Below are 25,561 nucleotides of genomic sequence, written 5' to 3'. Positions count from 1 at the left end.
CCCTGAATAAAAGTCGCTTATCACCACATATGCGTCCAAATGATTTACTTCTCAGCATCAGGAAACATAAACATAAACATATATGTATACAGTCAAATGCAAATGTTTGGGTCCAGTGATTTTAGGTTGTTTTTACTCCCTATTTTTACCTTGGGCCCAGGAGGTCCTACTGCACCAGTTAATCCAGGTTTACCCTAAAGACAAAGAGGTCAAATGTCAAGTTCTACTTTATAAACAGATTGAAGTGAAGATCTTGTTGGATGTATACTCACAGATTCTCCTTTGTCTCCTTTCTCCCCTCTTTCTCCCTATAAGTTGCAGATGAAATTAAAACTTTCCAAACATACAGCCATATATTTACAGTCATTAACATTAATCAACAAAGTAATAATACGTATTTCTGGAAAGTGTCTGTGCAACTACCTTATCTCCAGGTCTGCCAACCTCTCCCAGTTCTCCAGCTCGTCCTGGTAGTCCTGGTATCCCTGGTTTTCCAGGCTCTCCTGCCTGTCCAGGGGGGCCCTCCGGGCCCCTTTCTCCTATAGCCCTGCCTGTTGGGCCCTGAGGGCCTAAAGGCCCTTGCTCGCCCTTATCACCTTTTAACCCTCGCTCACCAGGAAATCCACGAGCACCCTTACGTTGAGAGTAAAAATGACAGAAGAAAAGCCACAAAGAGAAAGATTATATGAAATGAAGAAAAATGGGAGGTTCAAAAATAAAACTTTAGTCTAGTAAGCTCATTTCCATAACATAACTATGTTAAAACTAAAAAATAAACAAAGAAGAAAGAGACCAATGCAAATGAGACTGTGCTGCTGGAGGGTTTTAGGCAAGAGCAGCTGATGGCCTGTTGTCAGTTCAGCACCACAGACGGACAGCACCATGGACAGTGCCTGAGGAGAATTCAGCCCCTACACCTGCTCTTCTCTGCACAGGCCAGCAAAAAAGGCCAAGCTTTTAATTTGACCTACAATTACACACATGCATACACTTACATCAGCACCAGAAGGGCCTTGGGATCCTGTATCTCCTTTATCTCCTTTTTGTCCTTTATCTGGTTTCTCTATGTCTAATTTCAGCAGGATATCCTTTTTGTCAAGCACCGTCTTCAAATCTCTGACCTACAGAAAAGAGAGGTTTTAAAACACCACAAACATCATTAATCATGATTTCTGAATAATGATGATGACATCTGAATACCTCAATGCCGAAATCTGAAAGTGCCCTCTTCACATCCTAAAAGAGACAAAGAAAATGTTAGTAAACTCTCTATCTGTTTGCATGCATGTGTGTTCCACTGTGTGTAGGCTTACTACAGGCATTCCTGGCTTCCCAGGTGACCCATCTTCGCCTGGATCTCCCTGAAACAAAAAGTATAATTGAAAAACAAAAACATAAATACAACAATCTAAAAAACAGATATACAAATAAAGTTAATAGAACATACCTGATCTCCTTTTACACCTGCTGGACCCCTCTCTCCCTTTAAAAAAGAAAATGAATTCATTTAGCAGCACAAATGAACAATGAAATGATTAATTATTATCTTGTTATGGTTTTTATTCTACATGACATCACTACATTTATGCTTGTAAACTCACCCGAGCTCCTGCAGCTCCTGAGACCCCTGGAATTCCCTGAAAGAAATTGTAAAACAAATATGAAAACACATATGTAAAGATTTCCACTAAACTATTTTTCTTATAGTCTAGAAGTAATTTTTTCTAAACTATTTTTGTCCACTGTACAAAAAGTTAATGCCAGACACCACTTCAAAACACGCAGGAAACAGAGACTTATATATCTACAAATATACAAATATATCTATTGTTTATAGATTCATTTAGATTGTGATATAAGGTTGAGTTTGCTGGGGAAAGCCTATAGACATCTTTGAAAAGCATGAAGCAAATGTATTCAAATGCAGCAGTCATCACTGGCTGTGGGTAGTACCGCTAATGGACATTTCAAATAAGCTGTTATATCAACAGATCAAAATATTATCATCTACCAAGATTTGCAATATTTGTTGTTACTCACTGGAGCTCCTGGAGGCCCTTGGGGTCCTGGGATTGCTGTTACCTCAGCCCCTTTAATATATATCACCTGTGGGTGAGATAAGGATAGAGACAGAGAGGGAGAGACAGAGGGAGAGAAAGATCAACAGGAAAATCCACAGCACAAATTGCTTTCATAATTAATGGACAAAAATTTGCACATCAAATAAATTCTTGAGGGACTACCAGTACGATCACGCATTCGAAAACCAAAAGAAACACAGGCAGACACGAGACAAAGGCACCTGTCCTGGGGGTCCAATATTGCCAGGTACCCCTGGGGAGCCAGGGGGTCCTGCTGGTCCAGTGGATCCTGCAATGCCACGATCACCCTTCAGCCCATCTTGACCCTGTCAAAGAGAGGAATCAAGAGAGGGGGGCATGCATGGAACAAATACATTTTTTAATTAATGAGCATAAATTTGCACATCAAATAGTCTCATCTGTGAAGAGCTCTTCCCGTGGGCTGTCTCAAACACAGCTACTGTCAACAACGCACACACCAGAACTCTTCCTAAAGGAGAGGAATTTGGCTGTGTGTATAGATATGTTTGAAAATGTAGTGATTGTGCTACACTTAAGAGAAAATCTTTAGATAATCACTGAATGAAAATAAAGCTGTGAGATGAACATCAACTGACTGCTGTTGTGAAGCAGTAGAAAAGAAAGCCAAAAGACTAAGTGAGATAATGACTCAAAGAGAGAATAACAGAATAGAAGAAAAAAATTACTGATTTTATTTTTTGATAATTTTTGAATTTATACAGCTTTCTCTCATTTTAGAATATTATGTGTCTCTGTTCATCATTCTGGACTAACAGATAAACTATGTGGAAGAGTTGAAGGAAAGTTACATTTCTTCCTGGGGGTCCTGGATCTCCTTTCTCACCCTGCAGATAAAAACAGCCAAGAGGCAATCAGAATAATATAAAAATGATGTATGATTCAGAAGGAATGCTGTGTCTTACTTTGAAATTTTTACCTTTCTGCCATCTTCCCCTGGGACACCATCTTCACCCTGAATTTTTTCAAAGGAAAAAAATAACAAATAAATATAAATCAAAGTGCCAAGGTCAGTTAGCAAATATAGCTACTGCTCTCTGAGAAAAGCATGTGCAATTGCACGAGCTCATGAGGTGAGCACAAAAACAACATACAACATCTAGTATACAGGCTATTTAACCTGGTTACAGTATTATCACAGTGTGCATAAAAAGGGAGCACCTAATATTAGCACCTAAAATGCAAAAAAAATATATATAGCACAAAGCTTTTCCTACACTGTTCTTCATCTTTGAAATAACCTTTCTGTCAGTATCTAGAACCCAATCGCAACCTGTAAGCCTAGGCTGAAAATGTACTTTTATCTGAGGGTTCATGGATGTAGAGATTTAAAGTGAACTGAGAGGTCACTCTTACATGCTCCCTCAAGTCTGTTGACATTGGAAAGTATGTGTGCTGATGTCTCATGGTGACCTCATGCCTGTTTTGCCTTCTGGCTCTTCCGTTATAGTTTTAGTTATGTTACTAGAGCCAGGCCTGCCAGAGACACTGTGCCTGCACTATGCACCACGTGGTAAGTACTAAATGCTCTAAACATAACTGACAGTCTCTTGTGTTGTAAGCATCTTCCTATTATCTAATATGATGTCAGTGCAAGATACTGTAGCATTCCTGCCTTCTAAACCGGCTTAACCACTTTGGTGCCACCTGCATTCAGCTTTAAACTGTGATGAAATATCCTGAGGTGCAGGCCTCATAAATGATCACATTCCTCTTATTTCATGGCTTGAAATTAGCCTCATGACCACCAACTGCTGCATGAGGTCCTAACATGGGGTGCTGTTTCATAAATTTTGTTATGTGTAAGCAGATATCTGCAGCGATCTTTCTCTTTTTTGCATGAAGTGTTTCATGAAGAAATCACAATCTTGAGTTCAAGTAAAACAATGCTAGGTTGTCTTTTCATATTTCCATAGCAACATTATCTGTGTATTTTGACATTTCAGACAAATGTTTCTTGAGTGTCACACTGCAGACTGTTTTAGTACCAAGAGACTAGCTTTTTTATCAAAAGTGTTTTTTTTTAATTGTGTGTATAATTCACCCCTACTTTAATTACTATTTTGGTGCCTGTTATTGCACCATTTTTGAAGCATGTACATAACTCACAGAAAAAGCTAGGCAGGCTCAAATACAGCATTTAAGCCCTTGACAAGCCAAGGCAGGCCCAAAGTATTATCACACACTTCTATCACCTAAGAATAACTTCATTACTTAGCATTAAAGTCCCTGTAGCTACTGAACAATATGTATGCAAAAAGCATTATTAAGGGTTATACAGCAGGGTTAGTTTTAACATTACGTTACAATCAGCAGCACCAAGACTATCATTTTGGATGGGCATGACAAATACGTGGGGGGTATCGTTCAGACACTGCAGTAGGAGGTAATGATTTACTAGTCAACCAGAGCACAAACCTGGAACTCATAATAGGAAAAAAATCAACCCCTCTCTCCTGTCTTTACCTTAGTTACATGTATTTTGATGCATATACTTTATGCAGATTTTTTTATTTACCTGCCTGTTTTTAAAGAATTTTGAGCTATATTACAAATTTAATGTATCAAAGGTACTATATGTAAAACTGTATTGAATGAATTGTGTTTGTATCAGCTCAACACTTTTGGTTGAATTCACAAATGCAAACAAACATTATGTTTTCAATGTAGCAGAGACATGTATGTTGCTGTATAAAAAAAAACTCAAATAATGGAGAAAATTGGAAAATCAAAAAAGCTGTGCTCACAAGCTTGCCTCGTCCTGCGCTCAATCAAAATAATTTACATATTTGTGAACAAAGGAGGGATGTGCAGTAACTATAAAAGAGCCGCCATTTCACTGGTGATTTGCAACCAACATTTTTTCATAAAAACACATTTTGTGAAAGACCTTTAGCAGTATGCACTGGCTTGTCACATTGATGGTTGATCCAAGTAATCTGTTTGGCTTTGTTAATGTCACATATAAACCTGTGCCATAACTGTACTGTTATACTATTTCAGGCTAGAAGAGCCTGAATTTAACTGATTCTCTGTTCTTTCTCCTCAGTGTTTCTTCTTCATGCTCTTACAGTTTGTCCTGCTACTACTGCCCTTGGCTTGTTCACTGGGGGTCTGGACCCAGACTTCTATACAGCTGCTATGTGGTAAAGTCTGTCATACAAAGCAATATGTAAATAAAACCAACCTGAACTGACCTTACTTAAAGGAAAATATCTGGTGTATCTCTCTGATGAGAAGCTCAGTAAGTTTTAAGCTGTTCTTGGTGAAAGAACAGTACACTGTAAAATGCAGAAAAGTGCAGAAGGTGCTTTGGAATGTTTCTGAGATTTTAAGTGATGTCTAATATTGCTTTTGTTCATTTAAACAAAAATTTCCATTCACTGCATGACATTTTTTTTTTTAGGTTGAAAGGACAAACCAATTTTTACACTGTACTTAATAAAAGAAAACATGTTACCTCAAATCACTGCATTACATTTTTAAGTGTCCTTCCATTATTCATTTTCCGCAGTTCCCTCTGTTAATTTTTCATCAAAGGTGTTAACTGTTCTTGACTGGCTTTTAATGTACCAGTTCTGACAAACACTTTTTTGCTTACACAATCAGTATTTTGGCATTTGTATGATAACTCTGTGTTTGTAAGTGCATTTGTAGCCTGTTCTCTCATCCACCAGCAGCCTTATAAAAACATAAATACAATAGCTCTTATCGTTGCTAAAGTAGTTTCAGTAATGTCATCAATAAGTCATTTCAAAATGGAGGACAGACTGGGAGCAGTCTCACCATGTACATTGTAATCTCTCTGTTGGGTTACTGGAGCATTTCTACATGACTGAGCGGAGCTCAGCTCCCATTTCTGCTGCACACGGTTTATTAGGCTGAATTATCTCACACAGATAAGTCATTATGGTGCAAAGTGCTGATTTATGATCATCACTTTGGGCTGATTTATAATCAGCAAGATGGTTGAAATGCCTTATTATGTAATGCTTAATTGTCTCGTTAAGTGAGCCAGCCTGGGGTGTGTTCACTTAGCTGGAATGAGAACAGCATGATGACATTTCCATGGTGCAGCTCGACACATTTTATATGGAGCTCCACTTCAGGGGGGGATAAATCATACCTGCAGGGAGATCTACCAACTGTAGCTACTGCTGTCTGAGAAAGCCATATAGGTTGCAAGAGCTTATGAAGTAATCACAACAACACATGAACAAACATCTAACATACATCATTAGTTTATGCTATGTGCATGTGTATTTTTTATTCTGGGTTGTGGAGTGGTCTAACGTGGGTTTTGTGTTCTTGGGTTGGTCACGTCAGGATGAAGCATTTGATTATTGGTGACCTCCCCCACTGTTTCAGTGCTCTGTATGTGCCTTTCTGCTGGTGTTTAATAAAGAGCAGAATCATAGCCTCCCCTGTGCTTCTTCTTCTTCAGCCAATGCCACAATATAGGGAAAGACTAAGCTCAAATGTATTATTTTATTATGTTATATTATTGTGTGTGGACTATTTAAAAAAAAGCAATAATAATATATTATAACCGTGCTCTTATTTTGCCGTAACAGCATGGGTATTTCACAAACAATGGATTACTCCACTGAGAGGCCGTTGCTAATCAACGACTTTGACAGCTGTAGGAGCCGTTCTATTGCTTAAATACGTTGACCATCAATATCTGTAGTATTACCAGAACAGCACACATAAAAAGCACCATTCTGTAAACTACAAAGAATCATTTAAGCATTCAGGATGGTTCTTTAAGGTCTAATGCTTCTGTAAGCATTTATATTTGCTTTAAAAATGGTACACTATTTTATACTGTTGGTAAAACTAGAATTTTAAAACAGTGTCTTGAATAATTATTGGAAGTCTTCAAAAAAGGCTAACAAATCAAGTCTGTTATCACCTTAATCTTACAATGGAAATAAGAGAAATGTAACCTTTAGTGAGAAAAAAAAAATTATTATTCATTTGCAAATGAGTAATTCAAGAAAAACACTCAAGGGATTTAAAATGACCTCAAAGTCGTAACAAGGCACAAAGCAGCATTCTCTGTGGTTGGTGTAAACTACCTCCACTGAAATTAGTATCCCTTCAGTTGGCTTGCTTTTTAAATTTCTCAGAATGTCTTCAAAGATGGAAAGCAAGAGCATGATTAGGAGTTTTGAGACTTACAACTTTTCCTGGAAGGCCAGGTTTTCCATCCTCTCCAGGTTTACCCTAGTAAAAACAAACAGAAAAAAGTCTGTTTCATCATCTCACTGTACACATATCTACATAGCATTTCTGTGCTGTTGTTACACTGCATGCACTTATGGTTCATGTTTGTCTGTTTAGTATATACATTTAATATGTCTTACAGGTGTGCCAGTAGATCCTGGAGGTCCTACAGGCCCTGGGGGCCCCTGAGGTCCTCTGAGTCCTGGTAGACCCTGAGAAAGTAGCAAAATGCATATTGCTATGCTTGTCACAAAACATGCCTTCATAGGCCATTGAAGATTTTCACTTTGTGCCTCATCTGTGAGAGATAAGAAAGGAGTAATCCCCCTCTAGTGGATGAAGATTAAAACCATGTTTTAAAAAAGACAGATGGAGAGAATCAGCATTTACTCACATCTCTGCCAGGTTCTCCTGGTTTACCAGAGTCACCCTGAAAAACATTAGACATCATGGTCACCGCAGAAATGGAATTATCTGAAACTCACATTAAAGTCACAATCAGAGCTTTCTGAACCTTCATCAGAAAGACTCATTAATTAACCATTGAGCAATTTAATTTATCTATATTTTTCACTATATTTTCAAAGTGCTGAAAGCCCAACATATTTGCTAGGTTTCCAAATCACATTATGAATGACCTATTTTCTCTTCTCTGCTTTCCTTATCACAAATTCATATAGATTATCCTATTATACACAATAAGTTTTCATCTCTAGAACAATGCATTATGCTATGACTGTGTCCTATAATCCATTGTTTTGATTTTATCCATAAGAAAAAAAAATATTTTACACTTTTAAAATTCATTAATATGCATTTCTCAGATTATCTCAGTAAACTGAAAATCAACATCAACTAAATGCATATATACGCCCAGTAGTCCTTTAAGTTCCCACAGTGAGATTTGCATTTAGAGAGCATGTGTTCTGACCCTCAAACCAGCAGATCCAGGTGGTCCAGGCTTTCCATCCTGACCAGGCCGTCCATCCAATCCCGCAGCTCCTCTCTCCCCCTGAGAGCGCACACACACACACACACACACACACACACACACACACACACACACACACACACACACACACAGACACACACAGACACACACAGACAAAGACACACACAAAATCAATAACCACAGATGCTGTGGATGATTAGAATGAATAACTATGTCGGTGTAAACAAGACGATAACCTTGGTGAAACAGTACACATATACACTGATTAATACCAATAATTATGTGTCAATTGGACAGTCTACACAAAACATTACAAAACATTACACAAACCATAAGAAAGTCTTGATATTAGATATACTGTTGCATGTAAAACTTAAAAATCAAGTATGTTATAACAGAATAACTGCTAAACTGTGCAGTTATATAACCAGCCAGACTGACATACACATTAATGCAAATAAAGGACTTTTGGAAGATTTCCCACTGCTGATAAAGGTAAGATGCAGTGTTGTCTATAAATTATTTACAGACTAAATATGGTGTAATTAAGGACAGACTGACTGAACAATTATACAGCAACTTTGGACCCAATCACATTAACTGTTGTCTAAAACTGGACAATGACATTCTGTGAGACTGTACCTTCTCTCCTGGGCTGCCTCTTTCCCCTGGATCACCCTGCAGAGAAGCAATAGATGTGACTCATGATTTGTAGGCTAGGTGTGGGTCATATGTTATACATACATCACAATATGTCAAGACATTTTCACAATACACAACAGATATACAATATTTAGATAAGATGAAAGAGAGAAAAAAGAACCAGTAGAGACATTTAAAAAACACTGTCAACACAAAATCAAAAAGCTATGAATAAAATGACTTTATTCAACATTTCACATACTGATCTGCACTCAATCCAATTAAAGAGGTTTAATTATGCTCCTTTTGAATGAAACATGCAGTTAATCAGTTTTAAGAACTGACCATATCCATAACATGTTCAGAAAAGTATTGTGATAAAATGTGACATAATTTATCATGAAACAATAAATACTGTCATATTACTCACCCCTACTATACAGTATGGTAGAGTTAAGCTCATCATTTGGATGTTGAAGACATGAAGAAAGTCTGACACAAGAAGCAGACTATACATGGGACGGTATTACATTTTTTTATCATGATATCTGTGACCAAAAGTATCTTCTTTTTTTTTTAGCATAATTGTGGGGAATGTGTTTAAAAAGCACTAATACACAAGTAAATAATTTCACAAGTAAATAATTTCACCAGTGCATGATATTGGCTTATATTGTATTTTAGTCTTTAGAACACCAAAAAACAAAGAATACAAAATTATCACCAGCACTTCTACTGTTTATGGCTCAGCTTATAAATATGAAAACCAGTGTTACGAGTGAGTGCACTTTGCAGGGAGACTGTAGCAGGAGGCTATTTACTTTCACCCTGACAGACAGTAATTGTGCACAAATTATTTTTAGGAATAGTTAAAAAGTGAAACATTATTATTATTATTATTATTATTATTATGGGGGTTTATACTACAATATATCATTAAAACCAGAAACTGTCCTATCCTTCAGCAGACTATGAACAAAACTGAGAAAGAGACAAAAAGACAGACAGACTATTAAACAGAATATCATTCATTGTTTTTCTTACTCTGGCTCCAGCAGGTCCACGTTGACCCTCAGGTCCCTGAAATGAAAAAAGAAATAGTTAGCACAAAAATAAGCAACAAATTCAGAAACGTTTCTACAGAGTGAATGCACTGCAGTCCTTACCCGTACTCCTGAAGGGCCTGAAGGTCCTATTTCACCTTGCTGACCTTTACTACCATGTTCCCCAGGGTCACCAGCTTCTCCCTAATTAGCATACCAGCAGCAAATTATTATGTATTAAAAGTTGCTGATATATTGGCAGGAGAAAACACAATAACAAATGTTTAAGGGCAGAATGAAATATACAGGTTGGGGGCGGGGGGTGGTTGCAGGGCACATGGACATGTTTGTGTATGCATATATGAATTTTGTACTGTGCCTTCTCTCCTCTGTCTCCTTTCAGTACTGTCTGCCCATCTGCCTAAAATACAAAGGCAAAGTATTAACAAAAACAGAGAAAAAGAAGGCAAGATAACAGTGCTAAAGTAAATGCAGACTTACTACATCTCCAGGGGGCCCAGGGGGACCTTGAATCCCCTACAGTGAAAATATAACAGAGCATATTATTTGCCTGTCAATGCAGGTTGTGTAAGTGCACCAATAAATAACAGCGCATGAATGACTGATTTCACACCTGATCTCCCTTTGGCCCTCGTGGTCCTGTAGGTCCTGGAGCTCCCTGTGTAGAACACAGCACTGTTCACAAACTACCAATGCATGCAACACTGAACACAACATTAATCATTCATGTGTTTTATGCAGTTCTGCAGTTTAAATTGGGCACGGTACCAGAACTTTTAATTGATGACTGTCAGAGTGCCTACATTTTTCATGGGCAAGTGGTGTTTCTTGGTGGAAGCCATTATGCCATATAAGTTTGCCAAAACATGTTAGAATAGCAGCCGAGTACATGCACGAATAATGCCAACACATATGAATCAGTGCTGAAATTTATAACATGCTTTTCTAGCCGCAGTCAGTGGCTACCACTTGTAACATGCTACAGACACACACACACACACACACACACACACACACACACAGAAATCATGCTAGAGAAAACGTTAGAAATAATTTCAGTGTGGATAATGTCTGATGCATCTGTGTGATGATCACTTACATTTCGTCCGTGCTCTCCAGGGTCACCCAAATCTCCCTTTGCACCCGGTTGACCTGGCTGTCCTGAAAGACCCTAAAATGATAAGGATCAAAGTTTAAGATGCACCTGACCATATGGAGCAAATGGCATTAGGATGGTAGACTAAAATGAGAATAGAGTTGCATATGATGAGGGTCTCCTGCTACTCACCCTCAGTCCTCGTTCTCCTGCTTTACCAGGCAATCCAGGCTCACCCTGAAAAGCACATAAAAGAAAATGAATACATTTACATACATACACACATAAATACATACATACAAACACACAACCAAAACTGAAAATTTAAAACTCACTGGAAGGCCATCTTCTCCTTTATCACCTTTCAGCCCCTAATGAAAATAGCATTACACTTGATTGAATGCCTTGATTAATGTCATGTTTTCTTAATATTGAAAGTTAAATAAAAACATTACATACTCATTGGAAACACTTATTATATAGCAGTTTTATGGTTACAGACCATATGGTTACACCCATCTGATGCTGTAATATTAGCCCCTTCTACCCCATTCAATCACTGGAGGAAGACCACCATAGGACCATCACTGGCCAGACATTATTTAGGTGGTGGACCATTCTCAGTACAGCAGTGATACCAACAACTTAGTGGCATGGTAGGGCATGATGCTGGTACAAGTGCATCAGACAGAGCAGTGCTTCTGGAGTTTTTAAACACTTTAAACACCTCAGTGTCACAGCTAGGCTGAGAACAGTGTACCAACCAAAAACTGACCACTGATGACTGGTCAGAAACTGACCACGGATGACGGCCTAGAGGATGACCGGGACAAGCTGTGCCTGGAAAAGGATGAGCTACAGCCTCAAACTGTTAACCTAAAAAGTGTACCAACAAGTTAGCTGCGTGTAATAAAGGGGACAGCAACTGCAAAGGAACACCACTGTTTCTGATACACTCAGACCAGTGAAATACACACTAACATGCCACGACCATGTCAACGTCACTTCTGTGCTGAGAATGATCGACCACACAAATAAAATCTGAGCCCGTATTCACAAAGCTTAGGAGTGCTAAGAGTAGGAGTGCTAATCTAGGATCCGTTCCTCCTGGATCAGCACTGCACTGGTGTGACCAGCACAAGGCGCATGCAGAAACCTCTACACATTTGACAAGCAACCTGTTGAAGTATATAATCATGCTAATATGAAAGTACTGATATACAAAATTCTCTGTGCTGTAAAGAGAGCAAAGTAACCTAAGAAGATCAAACACATTTTCATTCATTAACAAGTTCTGTTTTCAGATTTACATTTTATTCTTAAAGATTTTATTTAGAGACAGCTATTTCTACAGAATTTTTCAAAAAGCATGAGCCATTCATAATTTTAATCAAGCATAACATGTTCACAGCAGTGACAGTAATGTTTCTTTCTGAAATAAAGTACTGAAAGGACTTCAGGGTTTTCCTTTGTACTTTTCAGTCAGTTTAGGTTTCAGAGAGAAACACAGAAGTAATGAGTATTAAGATTACTTTTGCCAAGAAGTAACAAATAAAGTAATCCCATTACATGTTTGAAATGAAAGAATGAATACTTTGTAATGGATTCCTTTTTTCGAATGTATTGATGGCAGATGCAAGGCCTGCAGAAATTGATAGCAGAGCCACGATAGCACTCCAAAGCGCTCACCAGATGCTGAAAAGCTGGACCAAAACAATTATCAGCACCTTTGTTGTGGACTGCAGCATGTGCAGAAGAAGGGAGGGGCTGACTGATGTTACATGGCTGATGGCCATTGAGGAGCACAGCTGCAGTTCCAAAAAGGAGAGGGACAAAAAGGGCCACATAGGCAGCAGCCGCAGAGAAGATCTCCCAAACAAAAGACTGCTCCTATCTGCTCCTTTTCTACTTTTACCTCTCTCTCTCACCAGGCTCTACGACAGACTCAGACCCATGAGTAGATTCCAGCTGACCCTACTCACCCTCCGCACTCTGAGCTCTTCCTCACGGGACTGACACGGGTCCATCTATGCACCAAAAAGCTTGAACATAGAGCCGTATTCTTTTTTCCTTACTGCCTCAAGTCAGGTGTAGTTTTTCTTTATGCACTGTTTTCAAGCTTTGGCCTATTCAAGCTAAACTCTATTTTGAGTCTGTAATAAATGTTTCTGAGCTCTACTAACCCTGTTTCTGGTGTGTGTCCAGTCCAGTATCTATACCAACACTGGTCCTTTTCCACTGTTGGCGCAAGGCAGTGGTGGCTTTAAAATTTGTGCACTTCTATGGTAGGTGTACTTGATAAAAATGGCCAATGACAATGAGTATTTCTGTTAGTTTGTACACATATTTTGTATACCACAAAAAATAAGCATATTTAGCTTCATTATAAATCCCTTGAGATCACGTGGCACAACACAGGGGTGCTAAGAGATGATTCTGTGAAAAAGTGTTAGTGCATGATGAGTATGAGAAAGTGCATCAAGGTATTAAGAGGTGCATGCAAAGGAGCACATTAATTACCTTCATATCTCTATGGAAGAGAATGAATGCAGGGAAACAACAGAGAAAAATGTTAATAGCTGTTACTTATGAACTTATGAGTTAGTTGCTATGATATAATGTGCCTCAAACAGTCACCCCATCATAAAGTGTCCCAAGCTTTTTAACAGTTATGGTCAGACATTTTGAGATAAGATGCCGATATTCTCTCCACAGTTATCATGATATCAATATGATATATTATGACCAGCAGTGTAATACTAAATGCTTGAAATAAGATCTTACAGAATCCCAATACAAATCTTAAGACCTTTGTCAAGTACAAAGACAATGGGAGTTCTCAGAGAATGGCAGTTGGTCTCACATCTTTCCCTCTGGGTCCAATTGGTCCTTGAGGACCAGAACTGCCTGGCTCTCCTCTCTCTCCTGCTTCACCCTGGCTTCCCTGCAATATCATATGGTAAAACAGCAACTTGTTAAATATGATCTGGTCCAATGTTACTGGTGTAATATCTCTGCAGAGCTGCCAAAAAAGCTGCTAAAGATATTAAAGGGTGCACATACCTTTGGGCCTAGTCTTCCAGGTATGCCAGGAACACCCTGTCAGTAAATTCAATCAATATTGCAGAGGTACTTAATATAAAAGGTGAAATGTGAGCCACTGTGAACAGCAAATATACGTTTCAACCTTTTTATGAGGTGGAACCTCAATTACCCAATATTTGTCTATTTTATGTGACCTGATGTTCAAAATATACTAACCCGATCACCCTGCTCTCCTTTAGGTCCAGGCTGTCCTGCTGTTCCTGCTCCAGGTAGACCCTGAAAGATAAAGTAGCAATATTAGTAAAACACTTTTTCTGATTTAAGTAGCGGAGCACAACTATTTGGATTTTAATCATATTTGAAGGCAGCTGTCCATTTAAGGTTTTCCTGGACCTTAACAATCCTGAATAATCCATCAGGGAATATACTACCAAAATCTGGCCTATTGTTTCGTCATACTGAATCTGCTGGTAGGTTAAAACAACAAACACCACTGTACAGTTTCTTTTCTGAGCCACAAAAATCTAAAACGACAAAACTCACCCTTTCCCCTTTCTGTCCTGGCTGTCCCTTTTCACCTGTGGGACCCTCAGAACCTGGATCACCTTTCTGACCCTGAAACAATAAGAGGAAAAGACAGTCAGAAATGGCTGGGATAGGATTAACAATAAGAACACAAGGTAAAAAAAAGGTTTACTTGTATTTCATTTTCTCCCTTCAGACAACTAATGACATTTTTGTGGTTTTATGTTCCAAAAGCATAATTAAGTTTTTATTACTGTGTCTTTAACACTGACATATCTAAATGACCTCTGTCGTCTGTGGCTGCCTCGTCATATTGTGCCTTATTCAAAAGCAGTCTAGACTGAAACACTCCTTATAGCTTCAGGGGGAATGGGTGGCGCTTAACTGCTGTAGGTTGGACAGGCAGATGTATATGTAAATGTGTTGGCTTTTGCAAGACGACCAAAAAAAAATTTAAAAATAAAAATGAGCAGTTTTGAATGCTTTCTATATATGAACTGTATATATGGACTGGAGAGCGAAAGAGTTTCAGGTTTATATACATATTTATGGATATATAATGATATTTTGCACTAAAAATGATCAGTTTCATTTTATCATTCTTATTGTCACTGAAAATTTTACCTACATACAATTTAAGTTCAGTTGGAACTTTTGTTGCTTTAATGATTAGTATTCAAAAGATATTACAGGATTGACAGATTTTCCCTCCATTGTCACAGAAGAGAATGTTTTTATGACAACCAAGAGCTAAATTAGCCACATTTATCCAGCAATAAAACAAGCATGCACATGTTATTCCTCCCACCTGTTCTCCTTTCCTCCCAGCCGCCCCCGGACCCTGGAATGAAAACAAAAGCAAACATCTTCAGCATTGAAGAAATAATGCTGAAAGACTTTATTACTAAAAAAATCAATGCACATATTTTTCTTTTACAACTCCTTTGGTACCACATTTATGGTTTATAATAAATTTTCTTTGGAAAAGACGTTAGAAAAAATCTAAAATAACTTGTTCTTGGCAGGGTAAGTTAAGCGTTGAGTTCGGTGTTCATATACATATTTTATCATTTACAGTGCATTTGAAAGATATTAAGATGTTGCACTTTCATAAAGAATATTGTACAGACTTTTAAGTACAGATTTTATATTTACAAGCAATGTAACTTGACTTAATTAAGCCTTAACTCACACTGTCGCCTGGTTCCCCTTTAGCACCTGAAGCTCCCTGATGACAAAGACAGGATGAAGATTAATACACAGCAGAAAAAAGCTCTGAAGTGCCATCTGCACTAAGACAAAGCACTCCTTACCTTCTCACCAGGAAGTCCAATCGTGCCCGGTAAACCCTGGCAAGCATACATATAAACAAATTTACAACTTGCAAATACATGTATGTACCTTTACAAATTAGCCACAAGCTATAAGACTACTCACCCTGAGTCCTTGAGGTCCAGCGGGTCCTAGTCTACCTGTGTCACCCTAATACCACCACAAAAAAGGAAAGTACCCTCAATACTCATAATATGTGATATACGTGAAGGAACATTACACACCACCTTGATGCTATAACATCCAAACACTGTAGATTCTCTTTTCCTTTTTTTCCTGCTTGAAAACACAAGCTACCTTTTGGTCCAAAATTACTTGGAAAAAATCTCTTTACATTAGCATACATTCAAATTAAGAATGCTTTTATAAAAAAAAAAATGCTTTTTTTTCTCCTCCTATAAAGTTTCCATTTAAGAGATACAATGTTTTATGGCAACACTGATTATATGCTTATAAAGTGTATTTTTTTAAAACAATAGAGTTATGTCAGACTCACCTTCTCCCCTCCTGGGCCAGGTGGGCCTCTCTCACCCTGATTACAAAAAAAACAACAACATAGAGACAGCACATGAAGGTTCAGGTGATCCTAAAACATTTATCAACAATCTTAATCTTCAGTATGCCACTCTGTCAAAGGAAAGAGATTCTATGTCACTCAGTAAAAGGAATCAACACTAGTAGAAACTGTAATAGAGTAACAGTTGGCTGAAGAGGAAGAGACTGATGTAGCACACTGACACCATCGGTATCTCACAATGAATCATCAGGATTCTTATTCAGTTTCATTCAGATAGCCTGATGATGAGTGGAAATATCATCCACAAATCATTAAGAAACATTCACTCACTTTGTCACCATGTGATCCAGGCTGTCCTGGCTGCCCACGATCACCCTAGCAAACAGAACAGAGATGACAGTTTGTTTTTTGCCTTTAAGTTTGTAAGTTTCTTATGAAAAAAGTAGTTTCAAATAAATCATGCTTTTCAACCTTGCTTCCGATTTCACCTGGAGGCCCTCTTGGACCCTAGAACAATATACATAGAGATAACAGTAACAAAAGGTTCTTATGGTTATTTAATGTATGTACACTGTAAAAAATTACATTGTGCCATATTAACAGTAAATAACAATAAAACAACAACTTGTACTTGTACTGTGACTCCACAGTTACCTGGACCATAAGGCTACTGTGATGTAGCTGTATTCTCCTGTATTTTTACAACAACTGTAAAAGTACTGAAATTCAGTAGGCAGCAATAAACAATACATTTTTTGTCAAAACATTAGCGTCCCAGCATTAACCATAAAAAATCCAGCATAAAGTACAAAACATGAAAAGCTGAATTGTCAGAATTAAACTTTCAGTTTCTGTCATTTTCCACAATACCGTATGGTACAGCTCATTGTCAATGTCAAGAAAATAAGTTGAAGTTGATTTCAATAAAATGATGAATGTAGTTCTTTACTGTAACAAATCAATGTTAAATATTGTCAAATCTCAGCAACAATTTACAGTGTATTTTTGCATAACTGTGGCTGTTCCTATCTTTCAGTGTGCATAAGTGAGGCTGTGTGAGGTGGGTGAGTTAGTAAATTAAGAAATAAGTAATATATAAATTATCATAATGTGCCTGAAAGGATATAAATGTGTTCATGCATGTGTTGATAATGTGTGTTGCTTGTGTTGTGCATGTGTAAGCTGTCACACCCGATCACCAGGCTCTCCTTGTCTCCCTTGGAGTCCTGGACTGCCTTCTGTGCTCTCTCCCTGAAAGACACAATGAAATGCACAGTTAACAGGTTAAATATACATGACAAACATACAAGCTTCTCTATGCAGTGACACACACACACAGAAACTAAATTTAAACTCAAGGAACAAATACAGGTGCATCCACATTTACACATAAACAAGCAAGCTGAGGTGGAACAAAAACAAGGGTTAGAAAAACCTTCAAACTCACAGGTTCTCCTTTGACTCCTTTTTGTCCAGGCAGTCCTCTTGGGCCCTGTGGCCCTGCTGGTCCTGGACTCCCCTACAAACCCCAAAACACAAACATGATTTTTATTACATAATAGCTCTATGTCACCGAATATCTTATCAAAGACACATTCAGAAGCTTTAATTTTGTTCCCTGGTTGCAGATTTTAATGAATGCATTTTCATGCTTTACATAGTAAAACGAATCAATGTGGAACTGGAGTCTTCTGCTACTGAGTTTTATATCACTACACAAATAGAAATTGTGCCTCAGTATGCCACATATGTTCTGAAAATAATACACAAAAACACACACACACACACACACACACACACACACACACACACACATATATATATATATATATATATATATATATATAAATAAAATAATTTGCTACATGGTACTCTTTGGTAGTCTTCCTATAGCATTAGATTAGGTTTTCTGAATTACCTTAATTAAAGGGACTAGGAAATGAAGACACTTACAGGTTCACCTTGATTTCCCTTTGCTGCCACCCCACTCCCCACTCCTGGAAGACCCTGTCAATCAGGAGCAGGGAAGATTATAAAAAGATTAAAAAATGAAGACATCAGTTTGGGATAACATATATTATTATTATTATTATTATGTATATCTATATAATGTATAACAAATCTATATAATGTAATCTATGAACATAGGTGAAATTAGAGAATTCATTACGACTCACCCTTTCTCCTTTCTCCCCCTGAGTAAAAAAGAGTAATGGTTTTAATTGTGCTTCTTTTTAAAAAGATCTACTAATTACTAATGTTGTAGATCCTAAAGTCTTTTGAAGGGCTGATTCAGTATATGAGTAATATAATGCCTTTGGTTTTTTCCTGAGATTTTTTTTATCTTACAATAATGTGATGATAGTGATTCTAGGGATTCACTGAAATTTAGGCCACTGGACATTTTTGGCCTAAAATCAAAAACTGCACTTTCCACTGAAATTTTTGTCCAAAAAAAAAGATAAATACTAAATAGGCCAACAATAGAGTATCAAAATGTAAAATTTTATAAAAGAAATTGTTATAGAAACAGTGATTAATAATGCATTTTTTTGCTTCACTTTCGCAGTCACTGCACACATATTCAGCAGATCAGCATGGAACGTGTCATCCATGTGGAAGTATTTAACCATTTCTACAATGCATTTTAGACAAGCATTTGCAACCACTGCTCATGCTAAATATCAATATTGACCAAGGATGACTCCATTACAGAGACCACTTGAAAAATGCTCAATACACAGATTACAGAAAAACAATAGAAGCAGGAAAGAAAATCCTTGTGAACAGCACCATATGTGTTGAAATAACAAGTGTTACTCCAAAGGAATATGTAAAGAAACTTTTAAGCTGTCATTACTCTGCATTATTATATTCATTTTGGATAAATGGATTACTTAAGAAAAGAAGACACAGCAAGTTACAATTAGTGACCATTTGTAACCCTAACCCTAGAATGAGTGATGATATCTCACTTTTATTGACAGGCCAGGTGTGCCTGGTGTCCCAGAAAGACCTGGCACTCCAGGAGCTCCTGCTGTACCTTTTGTCCCGTCTGCTCCTGGCCGACCTGGCGTGCCCTACACAGACACAGATGGGTACACTCAATAACTCAGAACAAGCCACGAATTTGGCTCTATATCACTGTGTGTTTCTTGCCTGTATTCCAGGTATTCCTGGTTCTCCTTTACGTCCTGGAAGGCCTCCTCCTATAGAAGATCCAGGCTCACCCTGAACAACAAACAGGTTTAACTTTTTTTCTAATGAACCAAACCATTAAAATAACTATTCTTGGCATTTAGTGACAGAATCATCATTGGTAATGCTCATCTGTGAGCAACAAATATGAGTACATTGTGTTTGAAAATAAATCACTTTCTGACAAACAGCAATCAACTACAAACTCTGAACACTGTAACAAGATCACCATGACCATCTGAATGCACTATAAAACAAGGAGAGGAAAGTCTTACCCTATCACCTTTGTCTCCTTTTGATCCAGTGGATCCTGCAATGCCAGGCTCTCCCTACAAAAAAGAAATACATATAAAAACTGAAATATAGTTGTTCCTGTGTGAGTGAGTATCTGTGTGGGTAAGTACTCACAACGTCTCCTCTGACTCCAGGTAATCCCTGAGAGCCCTATAATAAAGGAAAAGACTTCAGTTACAAACCTCTGATGATTTAAAGCTTGAAGTTATGAAGCTATAACTTGGTGATAATCAGACTGTTGCTTTGCATATATTGCACTGCCTGCCATAACAGTTTGGAACAATAACAGATATTTAATTGGTTGCACTATTGTAACCACAGTTATTCCCACTGCCTTATCAGTTTATTTACCGGAGGTCCTGCAGCTCCAGGAGCACCGGGACGACCAGGAACTCCTGAACTCCCATCTATACCTGGAAAACCCTGTAAGACAGAAAAGTGAGGGAAATATGATAAGTGAAAGTAGGGAATTGTTAAACAGATTGCTTAACACAGCAATATGTAGGGAAAATGTAACTCTACATGTCTGTTTGTGTTTTATTGATTTTTTTTCAAAGGTTTGAGGCAAATTGTGAAGTTAGTTTTTCAGGGGAATTTACAGTTAATTATAGTGACAGAAAGATCAACCACTACACCATTCCATTAAATAACACAACTGTAAAAGCAACAAGAGCTTTTGATGGGTACAAACAGGCACAAGTATCAAAAAGGCCAGTGAGTAGTTAAAGATAGGCCAGAGAAAAATAAGGTAAAAACAAGTAATAAGATAATTTAGGGACTAATAAGATATATAGAGTAATAATCATTATAACAAGTAATAGGAAATTAAGTAATTTAGGAAAAAGTTGCCTTTTTGTTTAGAACAGCCTCAACAGCGTCTTTTTTGGAATGCTGTTCTAAGTTGCAGCGCCTGTTATAAGTTTCAGTGAGTATTTTTTTTCTAAGGTGAAACACACCATATGCAGGTCAACCCATTACACCAAATTATGTTTTAAGTATTCAGGTTTTTAAATTATTACAGCAGTCTGTGTTCTTATTTCAACACAGACCTTGATAATAGATGGTCACAAAAGGTTAGCGCTTTCATAAAATGTTTAGATTTAGAGGCAGCTTTTCTAAGTGTATGTGTACATATGTGTATATGTGTATGCACAATGCATAATCTATAATGAATGTATTAGACTCCTTATAAAATTTAATTCACTTCAACATACTATAGGTCCCCTGGTTTGTTTGCTATTTCTACTGGTTTATCTAACCTCTGCTTGTTACAAGAGCTGGCAGCAGTTACCTTCTCTGGCTATAACAAGAAAAAAACGGTTTAAAAAAGTTTTAGGGGATTAACAGCAAAAAGTGGTGGATGAATATCGTGCAGATTTAATTTGCCTTAGGTATCAATGTACTGTGTGTGCGTTCTCACCCTTTCTCCTTTTTCTCCTTTCTGTCCTAATATTGGTCCCTCACTGTTTCCTGGCAGACCAGGGGGTCCTTGAGGGCCTCTTGGGCCCTCACGACCAGGTGTGCCATCACGGCCCTGACACACACACAAACACACACGTTTATGAAAATGTGGGTTCTAACTATAGTGTGGTATATAAATAAACTATCTGTATAACTTCCAGACAGAAAGTGACGAATGATGATTAACGCACAGGCTCTCCTTTTCGTCCAGACACCCCATCTCTGCCTCTTTCCCCCTAAAACCAAAACCAGCATTAATCAACACTATCATATAATATAAAAATATCATACTGAAAATATTAAGAATATTTCTTGATTAATGTTCATGCACTAAAATATGATCCATACAAAGATAAAACAAATAAAATAAAATACTGATATAATTTAGATATTTTATTTAGGTTTAGATGTTTCTGTATGTTTTTCAAAATATTAATTTATTTATTGAATTAGCACCATAAACACAATGGAAGCATAAGTGGTAGTAAGTAAAAAACTTGTTTGGTTGTCCATCTCCATAATGGTGGCTTGTAAATTTACAAGCGGTATATGCCAATCAGAGTTATGCAGACAATAAGGTTCAATATACTGTATAAACAGGCACTATTATGCTTCACATATCTCTAAAATGGTAACTTTACAAGAGAAGGAAAAAACATTAGTAATTAGTAACTCAAGTAAATGGAACAAAAAGTAACTCTGGACCATTCCTATTGGTGCATTTATCATGAAGTTCTAATAACATGAAAGTGCAAGCATGAAAGTTGTTCGCTAGAACAAAAATGAAAATACAAGGTTTTGTTCCACTAACATAAATAATAAATAAGTCTGTTGTTTTTTCAGTAGACATGACTTCAGAGGGCAAATAAAGGCAGGAACAAATGTCTGTATTACACTAGCAAATGATACAGGAACAAGCCACGTCTTCATGCAGTTCTGCTTACCATAATACTGAAATTATTGTGTATCTATAACCAAAACTACAGTGGTTTAGCCATATTACTATGCACAGCACTTGTTTATAGTGCTTTAACAACACATACAGTACATATCTAGGTTTATTTTTATATAGGCTTTTTTACCTTCTGTCCTGGTTCCCCCTTTTCACCCTATTAGAAAGGTAGGAACATTAAATCACAACAATACATTTATGACAAAATAATTATTATATATATGTGCAGCTGTGTGCAGTTATTTACCGGGGGACACTGGGTAGTGCATGGCTCTGGAATAATAACCTTCACCAAACACATATAACACAAACCATCAAAAAACAGCCTGACATCACAGTTCAAAATTTCATACTGAACATCACTTCAGTTATTTATATTCAGTTATTATGTTGATAAATCTAAGAAGTTTCATGAAATAAAATGTTTTCATGTTACCGGGCCAGTAGTCCCTCTTGCAAGGCCACAGAGGAGGTCTGCCAATTCTGGGTGTAGTCTGTAGAGATCGGCTGCGTCTCGGGCATACAACAGATTCTGAGTGCTGCCATCTGTAACAGCCCGACGCAGCTCACCCAAGTCTGCACGCCCGATTCCTACAGCCAGCACTGTCACACCTGAGACACATGGATTTCCGAATGTTATTCCAGAGACAGGACAATCTTTGAATGTTCAACTCTTTACAACTGACGTAAAAATGTGCTATTTGTGTGTAGTCTCTTCTTCTTCACTGAAGACATAACCTCTCAGCACTGCTGTCATATTTATTTATTTTGATATGTACAGAATGTCATTTAAAAAAACTAAAAGCTCAGAGATTTTCATTTAATAGATTTTCACAAAATACCTCTGTGAACAAAAAATGCATGCAATGGAATACAGGTCATATATATATATATATATATATGCTTCTTTTATACAGTGATATAAAACATGGCAAAACAGAGACAGCTCCAATTCTACACAAGGATACATTTTACGGTGGCCAACGTGGACATGCACGTGCCTTAACTACTCATGGCCACTGCCAAAGTCATTTCTGGCAAGACAACTGGTTTGACCTCCTAGGTCTCCCATGATGTATACTCTTCTTACATTTTACTTCATTATTTTTACTTGTAGCTTATTGAAACAAATAAAAAAATTATCTTGGAAGTGTGTATTTTAAATATTTAATCAATGCCACATTTGTGTTTGTAAATTTATTTCATCATACTTAGAACTTGATAAAAATTCATGGCTGTCAGGGTGGCGTCACCAGCCTTACCCACAAAAGACCAGTTTGGCTGCAAGTTTTCATCTCTATCGAACACACAACATATAACTAAACAGTTGTTTAAAGACAGACTAAACGATTAAACACACTGGCCCTGGTGGCCCCTGGTGTGCTGTTTTGTGTAAAAAAAATTAGTTTGTTTATCCTTTTAATAGAAAGAAAGTCAAGTATAGATGTAAACTTGAGAGCAGAATGTAAACCTAAAGTAAATATAGAATAAATTATTACATAAACTCTTAAAAAAGATGGTTCTTCTATAAACAGAATTGTTCTATAAAACCACAAATACTCAAACGACCTATTCCATGCTTAAATGGCTCTTTGCATGGCGAAATGTTTCTTCTTGTGGTTCTGCTTGACATCATAACAATATAACTATTCTCAAAAAAGGTTCTTCCAGATACAACACATTCTCCAACAATCTGAAGAACCATTTCACAATGCAGAGAACCATTTAAACACAGAAATGGTTCTTTGAGTTTTCATGGTTCAATATAGAACCAATGTCTTTACTAAAGAACTCTTAAAGAACCATTTTTAAGAATTAAGTGTATAATCAATTATGTGATTGTGTAATTACACAAATAATTATGCAAATTAAAAAACGTCTAGCAAATTTACAATAGTAAATCTAGGCTTATAAGTTAAAAGCGGAGTAAATCGGGTGGCGCTGTTAAGACAATGTAACGTATGCATGAGCAACTCACCAGAAGCCTTAACTGCAGCAGCAGCTCGGTTAAGATCATCAGTTGATTTTTCATCAGCAATAATGACGACCACACCCGGAACCTGAGGCCTTCGACCCGCATTCACACTCAGCGCAAACTGCCGAGTAAATGTCATCGCCTGACCTAATTACACACACATAATTTCACAATTCTCTTGTAAAACAGCATATGCACAAATGCAGGCAAACAGATAAATACACAAAGAAAGACATGTAACTGCAGAAACATATTAACAAAGTTTGATACCAAAAATTAGGGTTAACAAACATCTACACAAGACCAACACACTGAACAAAGCACCAAGATTCCACACAGACCTATATTATTTCCTGGTTCATCAATAAAAGGAGTAGATAGAATTTCCCGCAGAAGAGTTCCGCTGTTGCTATGCTGACTGAGGGGGAAGCGCATACTGGGTTCATCACTGTAGACCACCACCCCCACCTGGAGTAAGAAAGCATTACATACAGAAACACACAGCAATTTAGTATGCAACCATTACATTTACACACACACCCAACAGCACACCCACTCTCTCTCCTACACACTCACCCACTGACCCATACACTTACTCATTCACTCACTCACTCACTCACTCACTCACTCACTCACTCACACTGAAATCACAAACCACACATAATTCCATAATGTCTTCTCTGAGACAAAAACACTGAATAAGTATCCTCACATCTTCATTCAAGATGAATTGTTAGAGCTGTACAGACATTATAGGCTAACTAGCTAGGTACAAATGTGTTTCTTTGAGCCATTTAGCAACAGTAAGTTGGTAAAACAGTGCCTACTGTTACCCCCAAATGTTACGTTCCCACAATAGGTCCAGGGGAAAGTGTGGGGGCAGTAACATGTGTGGTGTTAGTAGGTGGAGATGGCCAACCAGTGAGGAAACCGGAGAAATACAGAAAACAGATTTAATTGAAGGACATCCACGTTCATACACAACAGTATACATTGGATACAAATAATTACAAAACACCAAGACAACAAAGTAGGACGCTGAAGAACTGGACCAGACTGGGGGAGAACACAGACAGCACCAAAGAAAAGAAAATAACAAAAGGACTAAACTAGCTCGTATTTTCGTATCTTGTCTAATTAGCAAAATAAAAGAGCTGAC

At 37.5% G+C, this 25,561-nt stretch overlaps 1 protein-coding gene across 4 annotated transcripts in view; it reads right to left on the bottom strand.

Annotated features, from left to right (window-relative positions):
• col7a1 (collagen, type VII, alpha 1) overlaps window positions 1-25,561 on the bottom strand; it is an 81,683-nt gene that overhangs the window by 23,028 nt on the left and 33,094 nt on the right. For all 4 annotated transcript variants that reach the window (XR_005129718.1, XM_017719712.2, XM_017719704.2 and 1 more), the window contains exons 27-78: window positions 24,744-24,870; window positions 24,406-24,549; window positions 22,864-23,039; window positions 22,675-22,713; window positions 22,558-22,584; window positions 21,667-21,711; window positions 21,435-21,548; window positions 20,366-20,437; window positions 20,129-20,164; window positions 19,996-20,049; window positions 19,682-19,753; window positions 19,498-19,602; window positions 18,700-18,717; window positions 18,476-18,529; window positions 17,970-18,041; window positions 17,714-17,773; window positions 16,994-17,029; window positions 16,853-16,897; window positions 16,502-16,537; window positions 16,111-16,155; window positions 15,987-16,022; window positions 15,866-15,901; window positions 15,482-15,514; window positions 14,692-14,763; window positions 14,365-14,424; window positions 14,167-14,202; window positions 13,967-14,047; window positions 11,439-11,474; window positions 11,296-11,340; window positions 11,107-11,178; window positions 10,621-10,665; window positions 10,488-10,523; window positions 10,366-10,407; window positions 10,110-10,190; window positions 9,988-10,023; window positions 8,944-8,979; window positions 8,281-8,361; window positions 7,744-7,779; window positions 7,490-7,561; window positions 7,305-7,349; window positions 3,040-3,075; window positions 2,912-2,947; window positions 2,303-2,407; window positions 2,041-2,106; window positions 1,602-1,637; window positions 1,448-1,483; window positions 1,314-1,361; window positions 1,201-1,236; window positions 996-1,121; window positions 424-633; window positions 273-308; window positions 150-194 (exon numbers count right to left, since the gene is read on the bottom strand). Coding sequence is in view for 3 of the 4 variants with exons in the window: in XM_017719712.2 (XP_017575201.2) it covers window positions 150-194; window positions 273-308; window positions 424-633; window positions 996-1,121; window positions 1,201-1,236; window positions 1,314-1,361; window positions 1,448-1,483; window positions 1,602-1,637; window positions 2,041-2,106; window positions 2,303-2,407; window positions 2,912-2,947; window positions 3,040-3,075; window positions 7,305-7,349; window positions 7,490-7,561; window positions 7,744-7,779; window positions 8,281-8,361; window positions 8,944-8,979; window positions 9,988-10,023; window positions 10,110-10,190; window positions 10,366-10,407; window positions 10,488-10,523; window positions 10,621-10,665; window positions 11,107-11,178; window positions 11,296-11,340; window positions 11,439-11,474; window positions 13,967-14,047; window positions 14,167-14,202; window positions 14,365-14,424; window positions 14,692-14,763; window positions 15,482-15,514; window positions 15,866-15,901; window positions 15,987-16,022; window positions 16,111-16,155; window positions 16,502-16,537; window positions 16,853-16,897; window positions 16,994-17,029; window positions 17,714-17,773; window positions 17,970-18,041; window positions 18,476-18,529; window positions 18,700-18,717; window positions 19,498-19,602; window positions 19,682-19,753; window positions 19,996-20,049; window positions 20,129-20,164; window positions 20,366-20,437; window positions 21,435-21,548; window positions 21,667-21,711; window positions 22,558-22,584; window positions 22,675-22,713; window positions 22,864-23,039; window positions 24,406-24,549; window positions 24,744-24,870 (3,210 nt within the window). In the remaining variant the exon portion in view is untranslated. The remainder of the gene's footprint in view (window positions 1-149; window positions 195-272; window positions 309-423; window positions 634-995; window positions 1,122-1,200; window positions 1,237-1,313; window positions 1,362-1,447; window positions 1,484-1,601; window positions 1,638-2,040; window positions 2,107-2,302; window positions 2,408-2,911; window positions 2,948-3,039; window positions 3,076-7,304; window positions 7,350-7,489; window positions 7,562-7,743; window positions 7,780-8,280; window positions 8,362-8,943; window positions 8,980-9,987; window positions 10,024-10,109; window positions 10,191-10,365; window positions 10,408-10,487; window positions 10,524-10,620; window positions 10,666-11,106; window positions 11,179-11,295; window positions 11,341-11,438; window positions 11,475-13,966; window positions 14,048-14,166; window positions 14,203-14,364; window positions 14,425-14,691; window positions 14,764-15,481; window positions 15,515-15,865; window positions 15,902-15,986; window positions 16,023-16,110; window positions 16,156-16,501; window positions 16,538-16,852; window positions 16,898-16,993; window positions 17,030-17,713; window positions 17,774-17,969; window positions 18,042-18,475; window positions 18,530-18,699; window positions 18,718-19,497; window positions 19,603-19,681; window positions 19,754-19,995; window positions 20,050-20,128; window positions 20,165-20,365; window positions 20,438-21,434; window positions 21,549-21,666; window positions 21,712-22,557; window positions 22,585-22,674; window positions 22,714-22,863; window positions 23,040-24,405; window positions 24,550-24,743; window positions 24,871-25,561) is intronic.

The sequence above is a fragment of the Pygocentrus nattereri genome, chromosome 26 (assembly GCF_015220715.1).
Source record: "Pygocentrus nattereri isolate fPygNat1 chromosome 26, fPygNat1.pri, whole genome shotgun sequence".
Classification (NCBI taxonomy): domain Eukaryota; kingdom Metazoa; phylum Chordata; class Actinopteri; order Characiformes; family Serrasalmidae; genus Pygocentrus; species Pygocentrus nattereri.
This window is presented reverse-complemented; position numbering and strand designations above follow the sequence as displayed.